Source organism: Orycteropus afer, unplaced genomic scaffold, assembly GCF_000298275.1.
Source record: "Orycteropus afer afer isolate SDZICR_OR568_19922 unplaced genomic scaffold, OryAfe1.0 scaffold00307, whole genome shotgun sequence".
NCBI lineage: Eukaryota > Metazoa > Chordata > Mammalia > Tubulidentata > Orycteropodidae > Orycteropus > Orycteropus afer.
Window position 1 is genome coordinate 2941093 of NW_006921894.1, and position 10232 is coordinate 2951324.

At 37.1% G+C, this 10232-nt stretch overlaps 1 protein-coding gene across 1 annotated transcript in view; it reads left to right on the forward strand.

The window, feature by feature from the left end:
- The window catches only part of CEP76 (centrosomal protein 76), a 60968-nt gene that overhangs the window by 28899 nt on the left and 21837 nt on the right, over positions 1-10232 (forward strand). Inside the window, exons 8-9 of the mRNA XM_007951675.2 lie at positions 3379-3567; positions 6578-6744. Of these exons, the coding sequence (XP_007949866.1) occupies positions 3379-3567; positions 6578-6744 (356 nt within the window). The remainder of the gene's footprint in view (positions 1-3378; positions 3568-6577; positions 6745-10232) is intronic.

A 10232-nucleotide genomic window follows, 5' to 3' on the forward strand; every position in this document is an offset into this window, starting at 1 on the left:
GATGGCTGCACCTCCGTTCAGCAAGAGGGTCTGGGGTATAAGAGTAACAGAGGGAATGTAGCACCTTTCCAGTTATCTCAGTCCAGAATGTCCTTGGGATTCCCAGCAAGTGGGGCCTGTTCTTAAATCCCTGGCATCTGGAAGAACTCTGTTGCTTTAAATATCTAAAATGGTCAAGCCGCTTGTAAACATTCAAAATGGCTGTGCCCTCCGGACAGACAAAAGTCCATAGCTCAGCCTGCCTTCCTCTTCACTGCTTTCTCTTTTATTCCCCAGCCACCAGTGCAGTCCTCTATGTAGTCCCTTTCTTACAGGGCCAATTCTTAGGTTAATTCTTAGATCCTACCACCACTCGGCAATATCCAAGCTGTCTCTGCCATCAGGATTGCTGCCAGACCGTAGCTCCGTATGTCTCCTTTTTTGATGTATTCATGCAAATTCTTCTGCTAGTTGGAGTTTAGTCCACTGTAAGGCTCAGGGGTCCAGGATTATCTTCTGTAGCTGTGTTATTTGGTTCTCCTTTTCTTTGTTGAAGAGGGTCTATGCAGTCTTTCTGTCTATTCTGCCATCTTACCATAACTCAGCACAACATAGTTCTTAAAGACAGTGTTAAATGGAAAACTCAAAATCATAAAAAAGACCATATGAATAGCATATGGGATCCTAAATCCTTGCAAATGGCCATCTAAGATAAAAGTATTGGGTCTTTTCCCATCCAGAAGAAAGGAGAATGAAGAAAACCAAAGATTCATGGGATCAGTTAGTCCAAAGGATGAATGGACCACATACACTACAGCCTACTTGACCCTGGGACCAGAACAACTAGTTGGTGCCTGCCTAACACTACCGACCACTCTGACTGAGATCACAAAAGAGGATCCTGGACAGAATGGGAGAAAAAAATAGAACAAAAAATTAAATTCACAGAAAAGTCCAGAGTGACAGAGGCTGGGGAACCCTTCTGACTATGGCTCTAAGACACTGTTCCGACCTGGAACTAAAGCCATTCACGGGGACCATCTTTTATCCAAACAATAGACAGGCCCATAAAATAGTACCTGAGAGGGATGTGTTCCTTACCACAATGAATGATGTGAGGTAAAATGAAGGAAAGATGAGAGAAGGCAGGAAGGAGTAGAAAATTTGGATGAAAGGAAACACGCAATCCAGGGCACAAATAGGGAGAGTACTGACACATTGTGGAGAATACAACCAATGTCATGGAATAGTTTTATGTACAAACTATTGAATGGGAAACTAATTTGCTCTGTGAACTTTCACCTAAAGCACAATAAAAAATTAAAAACAAAATACTACATTTTAAGAATGTTAAATCACATATGGATTGAAGATACTGTTTTTAATGTTCAGATTGCAATTTCAAGACTTAATATTCTCATACTCTACCAGATTATTAGCAATACTAAATGATGTATAGGAAAGCAATGAGGTTTTTTTTTTTTTTTTTTTAAATAATCAGAAGTAAATGCTTGGTAAGTTTTTCTTGCTAAGATACAGGATTATATTGGAAAGGCGGTATTTTTTGCTGTGGAGGGAAAGTCGTCAGTGATTCTGATCATTCAAATAGGTGTGTTTCTGTTGGCAGAGTTAGGTCTTTCTTCCTAAGGAGCCCAGCCAGAATAAACCAAAAAAGTAAAAAACCCGCCCAAGTCTGTTACTTTTGGATCTATTCCAACTCGTGACTACCCCATGTGTCAAAGTAAAACTACTCCATGTTGTTGTTGTTGTTGTTATGTGCCGTTGAGTCGGACCTGACTCAGCGACCCCTCCTCGGGTTTCCGAGGCAGTATCACTACAGAAGTAGATTGCCCCATCTTCCTTCTGAGGAGTGGCTGGTGGGTTTGAACTGTCAGCCTTCTGGTTAGCAGTCACATGCCTTAGCCACTATGCTACCAGAGCTCCTTAGGGTTTTTTTTTTTTTTTTTGCTGTAATCTTTATGGAAGCAGATCCCAGGCTTTCTTCATGGTGCTGCTGGGAGGATTCAAACCACCAACCTTTAGATTAGGTAAGTGCACACCATTTGTGCCACCCAACTTTGAATAGTGTGTAGTTTTTTCACTTTGCTGTCTCAGTTAAGGAAAGTACAGACTTTGGTAATAATAACTCTAAAAGCATGGTGGTTTAGCAGTCATCAAAGATTTTTATATGTGTAACTGTTATTAGCACAAGTGCTAGGATGCATTATTTGGAGTATAAAATGTTTTCCTATCATAGTTTCATAACTGCTTTCAATTGACTTGATTAATAAATCATTGTTTCCTGTAGATGTCTTGAGTGCATACCATAATGGAAACTAACTACAAATGAGCACTGATCATTGTTGTCATGTCAGTCAATTAGAAAAGTTGTTCTTTCTGGATATAATTGGTTCTGACTAATAGTGACCCTGTATAAAACAGAACAAAACATTACCTGGTTCTGCACCATCCTCAATGACTGCCATGCGTGAGTCCATTATTGCAGCTGCTTTGTCAGTCTGTCTTGTTGAGGGTCTTCCTTTTTTGCTGATCCTCTACTAAACATGATGTCCTTTCTCCACAGACTGGTCCTTCCTAATAACATATTCTAAGTACATGAAACAGTCTTACCATCCACACATTTAAGGAACATTCCAGCTTACTTCTTCTAAGATAGATATGTTCGTTCTTCTGGCAGTCCATGTTATATTCAGTATTCTTTGTCAGCATTGTAATTCAAAAGCATTAATTCTTCAGTCTTCCTTATTCATTATCCAGCTTTCGCATGCATATGAGCCAATTGAAAATACCATGGCTTTGGTCACATAAATATATTTAAATTCTGTATGACAGTATGAAAGAGTACCAAGGGTGAGTTCTCTGCTCCATCTCGTGTCCCTCCTACCCATGCTTTCTCAGAGGAGGTCCAGCTGATGGATTGATGTAGATCTGGGTTGAATCCTGGCTGTTTCATTATAGCTGCAGCTATTTAGTCATCTGTGAAGTGACTATAGCAATGTTATGAGGATTAAAAGAGAAAAGACGTGTATACTACTGAAAAGCCTGGTGTTAGATGCAAGGTAATCACTTAGTAAGTGATCTCAAGGATTACTTTATATTCATGTATTTAAGAAAAGATTTGTTAAAATTGTTGTTATGTGCCATTGAGTCGGACCCAACTCATAGTGACCTGACCCCTCCTTGGGTTTCCAAGGCGATATCACTATGAAAGTACATTGCCCAACTTTCCTTCCGAGGAGTGGCTGGTGGGTTTGAACCACCAGCCTTCTGGTTAGCACTCAAGTACCTTAGGCACTATGCTACCAGAGCGCCTTTGTTAAAATTAGAGACAATTAATCTTTCACTGCAGATAATGTTTTTCCCCTCTTTGTCTGCTAGGATGAAAATGGAATAAATAGACCAGTCTGTTCCTATGTTAGACCACTTCGAGCTGGACGACTTCTAGATACTCCAAGACAAGCAGCAAGATTTGTTAATGTCCTGGGTTATGAAAGAGCCCCTGTCATTGGAGGAGGAGGTAAACAGGAGCAGTGGTGCACTCTACTGGCCTTTCTCTGTAGAAACAAGGTATTGCATGTATATAATAGAATTAACTGGTGTGCATTACAGTTACTTTGAATTTTTGGTACATTTTTAGAAGAATTAACTTAGGAAAAATTTACATTAGTCAACTTGAACAAGTCAGAATCTTGTTTTCACCATTTTTAATACCATTTAAATGTCAATACATATAAACTTCACATCTTTATTTTCTCATTCATGTAGTGTCTTAATTTAATGTGATTTCTGTATGGTATAGACTTATGTGTACTCTAATATTCACTAGCATTTTAGAAATAAAGAAACCAAGATATAAAGGTAAATTAAACAGTGAATTAGATACAGTGGCAGTACAAGATCCATGGTTTCTTCATTGTACTCATGTTAAAATTTGCTTAGTTTTGTAAATGGGGAAAATGGCAGTACCAAATGAATATAGAACAAAAATCTTGAAATTGCATGGTATTTTGTTTAGTTTCAAATACAAGTTGATTTTAGTAAACTAACTTTATAGATTATAAAATGTTTGTATCTTAGTTTGCTAGTGCTTCCATGGCAAAAATACCATAAGTGGGTAGCTTTGAAGTATAGGAATTTACTGTCTCTCAGTTTGGGAGGCTCAGGGTCCAAATTTAGCATATTGGCAAGGTTAGGCTCTGTCAGATCTAGGAGAAGCAGCAGTTTCTTGCAGCCGTTGGCATTTCTTGGTGCTCTTTGGCTTTTAGATGGTTCCTCACATGGTATGTTCCTTCTGTATGTGTCTTTCTGTCTTTTTTTCCTTTTTATAAAACACACTTAAAAGGGATTAGGATAGGCCAACCCTATTCCTGAATGGCCTCAAAAACATAACAAAGGAAAACTCTTGTTTCTGTTTGGTCACATTCACAGACAGTGACGGGTTTAAGACTTCAAGATTTCTTTCTGGGGAGATAGTTTCCTAATCTTTCGTGTTCCAAATATGTTGATAATATGATGATAAACAAGTAAGATTATTTTTAGTATTCAACTTCCTTTGAAAGAGGATAGAAAGAAAGAAAATCTCCTTAATGTATTATTATTTTGAAGTAATTTTATTTAGTCTGAGGCTGCAAAAATAAGTATGAGTATTCACAAGATAAAGCTTTCAGAGAAAGAAACCATATACATGAGAGATCAATTTGTCAGAAAGATTGTCTTAAAAACAGTAGAAAAGAAGTTGAACATTACTTATAAAAATAAAAGTCAACTTGATTTCTTCCCAAGCTATAGAAAGTTCCCAAAATCAAAAATTCTTATTGAAGTTTCAAATACAGTAAGAATGGCATATATTTAAAATCATTATATAAATAATTTTTTTTTTTATAAAGCAAATGATCATCCCTTTGATTTAATATTACATATTTTTTACCTAAGTTTGTTTAAGGAGCTCTGGTAGCATAATGCCTAAGACACTTGACTGCTAACCAGAAGGCTGGCGGTTCAAACCCACCAGCAACTCCTCAGAAGGAAGGTTGGGCAATCTTCTTCCATAGTGATACTGCCTCAGAAACCCAAGGAAGGGTCGCTATGAGTCAGGTCCGACTTGATGTCAAATAACAACAACAACAATTTGTTTAAAGGAAAAGCACATCTTAAAGTAGATACTTAAAAATTATTTAAATATTTAAAATACTTTTGTTGTACCAATAACAGCATTACACAATAATAAAGGAAATTTTGAAAGGTGAAACTTCACCTATAATTCTATTCCCAGTTTATCAGATCTTGTTACATTTTTGTGTTTTTCACCATGCATCTGTACCATTTTACCATAATTATATGATAAAAATTTTGCATCCTACTTTAAAATACAGCATTATCCAAGAATGTTTTTCCATATGTTGTTACAATCTGTAATTTTCATCTTTTAGTTACTGTATAAAGTTTTCTTGAGTTGATATACTTGAGTTGACTCCTTAACTATTTTCCTATTATGGTGGTGGTGGTGTTATGTGCCATCGAGTCAGACCCAACTCATAGCGACCCCTCCTTGGATTTCCAAGGCAGTATCACTACAGAAGTAGATTGCCCTATCTTCCTTCTGAGGAGTGGCTGATGGGTTTTAATCACCAGCCTTCTGGTTAGCAGTGAAGTGCCTTAGGCACTACGCTACCAGAGCTCCTGAGATTTGCTTTCAATTTATTGATATTACTGTGAATCAGTTTTTGAATTGAACATCTTTAAGCATATTGTTATTTTTTCTTTTGAATTTTTTTTAAGTATACAATCTTAAGAAATTAAAGATTGGGTATTACACTTTTTTAAAGGTCACTTTAATAAGTATAACATGCTATTTTATTATAGATAATTTTTAAAAAGTGGTTGCTACTAACTATTTTTGGGAAAGGAATCATCCCCCATTTTAACACTCAAGTATGCAAGAGTTGTTTTTGCTTTTATCTCTAGTCCTCCTACATACACACACACAGTTATATAATTGTAGCCATTCTGTTTAATTGTTTTAATCTTAACTCTTTTCACAGAATATATTACCTATTGCTTTTGTATTCTTCATTTTTTTAATTATGAAAGTAACATGAACTTACTTAAGTAATAACCATTGATGGCATTATATTATGTTTCGTCCCAGTAATTTTTCTTATATATGTATTTGTTTGAAATTATTCATAGATACTATTACTTTTTAAATTTACGTTTTAGTATTTTTTAATTTATTGACGTTTCCTGCTGTGTGATTGGTCAACCATAGCTATTTGTCTGTTCATGGGAAATCTTACCAATTCTTTTTCAGTAGTGTATGTGTTCTTTTTAAACTTTTAAATTTGAGTGTCCTTTATGGAAATGCACATGTTATGAGTAGCAGATTGGTAAAGACTAACTTTGTAAGAGAATCCTAAAATTAGCATATTCTTTCTTAGTCCCAATTGTTTAAATTTAACATGAATTAATGAATGAAAGTGAAAAAACTTATCCATTATGTTGTAAATTTATATTTAAATATTTAATGAAGAAATACAGTGAGGAATAAATACTTAATTTTGCTTCATTTAATTTCTAGGGTGACTGTGAAGACCATGCTAACCTTCTTTGCAGCCTTCTTCTTGGATATGGATTAGAAGCCTTTGTCTGTGTTGGAACAAAAGCCAAGGGAGTGCCTCATGCTTGGGTTATGACTTGTGGGACTGATGGGACAATCACATTTTGGGAGAGTTTAACAGGACACAGGTTAGCTAAGTTTAAAGGAATATTAAAATGAAGGTGTACATTATACTGATGGTTCTTAAAGGCGTACGTTAATAATTCTACTTATTAGAACCTTTATAAATAGCTGTGAAAAATTACATCCATTAGAACATCTATGTAAATACATTCCATGAAAATTTGTACCCCTAAAATACTGTTTAAAAACATACTGGTAAAACAATAAATTTTACTTATTTTTTATATAATTGGCACTTTTTTTTTTTATCATTATCATCCATAATCCTGAAAATAAGTTCAAGTTGTCAATTATGATTTCTTTTGAAACTGTGATGTAATTACTAACCCCATGTTGGTAAAACTACTAGACTTTTTTTCCAGTCCTTTAGCCTATCGTTAGATTTTGAAAAATTTGCGTACTCCCTCTTTCCTAGAATACGCTTTCCTTAGCTTCTCTAATGTTGTTGTTGTTAGGTGCTATCGAGTCATCTACAACTCATAATGACCCTATATGTAGTAGAACGAAACACTGCCCAGTCCTGTGCCAGCTCCACAATCCCTGTTATACATAGCCCATCATTATAGCCACTGTGTCAATCCATCTTGTATACGGCCTTCCACTTTTTCATTGACCCTTCACTTTACCAAGCATGATACCCTTCTCCAGGAAATGGTCCCTTCTTAAAACGTGTAGGTGAGACAAAGTCTGGCCATTTCTTGCTTCCAAGGAGCACTCCAGCTGCACATCTTCCAGGACAGATTTGTTAGCAGTCCACGATACTTTGAGCATTCTTCACCAACACCACAACTCAAAAGCATCAGCTCTTCTTCTGTTTTCCTTATTCATTGTCCAGCTCTCACATGCATTTAAGGCAATTGAAAATATCATGGCTTGGATTAGGCGCATCTTAGTCTTCAAGGAGACATCTTTGCTCTTCAGCACTCGAAAGAGGTCTTTTGCAACAGATTTGCCCAATGCAATACATCTTTTGATGTCTTCACTACTGCTTCCATTGGTGTTGATTGTAGAGCCAAGTAATATGAAGTCTTTGACAATTTCAATCTTTTCTCCATTCATGGTGATGCTGCTTATGAGGATTTTTGTTTTCTTTATATTGAGGTGTAATCCATACTGCAGACTGTGTTCTTAAATTTTCATCAGTAAGTGTTTTAAATCATCCTCACTTTCAGCAAGCAAAGTTGTGTCGTCAGCATATTGCAGGTTGTTAATGACTCTTCTTTTAATCCTTATGCCGTGTTCTTCTTCATATAGTCCAGCTTCTTGGATTATTTGCTCAGTGTACAGATTGAATAAGTATGGTGAAAGGATACAACCTTGACACAGTTCCTTCTTGACTTTAAATGTAGTGTCTGTCCCCTTGTTTTGTTCAAACGATAGCCTCCTGGTTTTTGTACAGGTTCCTCATGAGTACAATTAGGTGTTCTGGAATTCTCATTCTTCTCAATGTTATCCATAATTTGTTATGATCCACACAATCGAATGCTTTTGCATAGTCAGTAAACACAAGTAAACATCTTTCTGGTGTTCTTCACTTTGAGCCAAGATCGTTCTGACATCGACTGTGATATCCTTTGTTCTGCATCCCCTCCTGAATCCAGCTTGCATTTCTGGAAGTTCTCTGTCAATATACTGCTGCAACTGGTTTTGAATTATCTTCCGTAAGATTTTACTTGCGTGTGACATTGATGATATTGTTCAATAATTTCCACATTCTCTGGGATCACCTTTCTTTGGAATGGGTACAAATATGGATCTCTTTCAGTCAGTTGGCCAGGTTGCTGTCTTCCAAATCTCCTGGCATAGCCGAGTGAGTGCCTCCAACACTGTATCCATTTGTTGAAATATCTCAGTGGTTATTCTGTCAATTCCTGGAGCCTTGTTTTTCACTACTTCTTTCTTTGCAGCTTCGAGCTCTTCCTTCAATACCATTGTTTCTTGATCATGTGCCACCGCCTGAAGTGGATGAAGATCAACCAGTTCTTTTTGGTACAGTGACTCTGTATATTCCTTCCATCTTCTTTTGATGTTTCCTGCATCACTCAATATTTTGCCCATAGAAACTTTCAATATTGCAACTCAAGGCTTAAATATTTTTCAATTCTTTCAGCTTGAGAAATGCTGAGTGTATTCCTGACTTTTGGTTTTCTAACTGCAGGTCTTTGCACATTTCATTATAGTAATTGACTTTGTCTTCTTAAGCTGCTCTTTGAAATCTTCTATTTAGCTGTTTTATCTCATCATTTCTTCCCTTTGCTTTAGCTACTTTCCATTCAACGGCAAGTTTCAGAGTTTATTCTGATATCTGTTTTGGTCTTTTCTTCCTTTCTTCTTTTTTTTTTTAATGGACCTCCTTGAATTGTTTTTCTTGGTCTTAATCTTTTTTTTCTTTAAATTTTGATTTGGGTGAAAATTTACAGAGTAAACTAACTTTCCAGACAGCAGTTCACATACACTTTGTCTCATGACATCGACTATAATTTACCACAATGCAACAGCTCCCCTCCTACTTCCTCCCTACAGTTACCTCTTCGCTGTGTCCTTGCCTCCATTGTACTCCTGCCCCCTAAGCTGTCTCCCTGTGCATAAACAGTCCTTCTTTCTCCCATGATTGATCTCTCCAACGAGTGTATCTACCTCAGATGAATGTTCAACTCATATGCCTGTCTTTTGTTTGGCTGGAAGCCACAGGTGTGGGTTTAATTCCAGGCCTGAAGGGCAGCTAGGGGCCATAGTCTCAGTGGTTCCACCAGGCTCTATCAGAACAGCAAATGTGCCCACCTCTCCCTTTTTTTTCCAAATGATTTTGATTTTTGTTTCACAAAGTTCTCTCTCCCTATCCAAGATCTCCTACATAGATCGCACTCCAAGTGGTTGACAGTGTTAGCCGAGCATCATCTAGTTCTTCTGGTCTCATAGTCATATACGGCTACAGATCACATAGTATACCAGTCACTAGAAATAATTGTTTCCATGAATCTTTGGTTTTGTTCATTCTTCTTTGCTCTGGGTGAGGAGGGACCCATCGCTGCATCTAGATGACTGCTTGCAAGCTTTTAAGATCCTAGTCACTACTCGCCAAAGTAGGAGGTGGAACAGTGTTTGTGTAGTATGTTATGCCAATTGAGCTTCATGTCTCCTGTGGCTATGGTCCTGAGCCCACAGGCTCAACTACTCAGTCCCTCTGGGTAGCTGCCTATGACCAAGAAGTGACTACAACCTTACCCCTTGTCAGCTCTACTATACACCTGGGAATTCAGATCATACAAATAAACTTATAGGATCATTGTCTGCCAATCCTATACACAGTGTTGGGTATGCTCCCTGCTTCATAGACATACCTACTAGTAAGTATGGAGGCATTGTAACTAAGTAACTAGTAAGTTCAGCCTGTCCACCCATCTATCCACCCCATATACCCATGTTTGCCTTCACTGACAATGCAGTACTGTATGTGCAAAAGGGTTCATCTTTGTTGTCTGTACCTCCCATG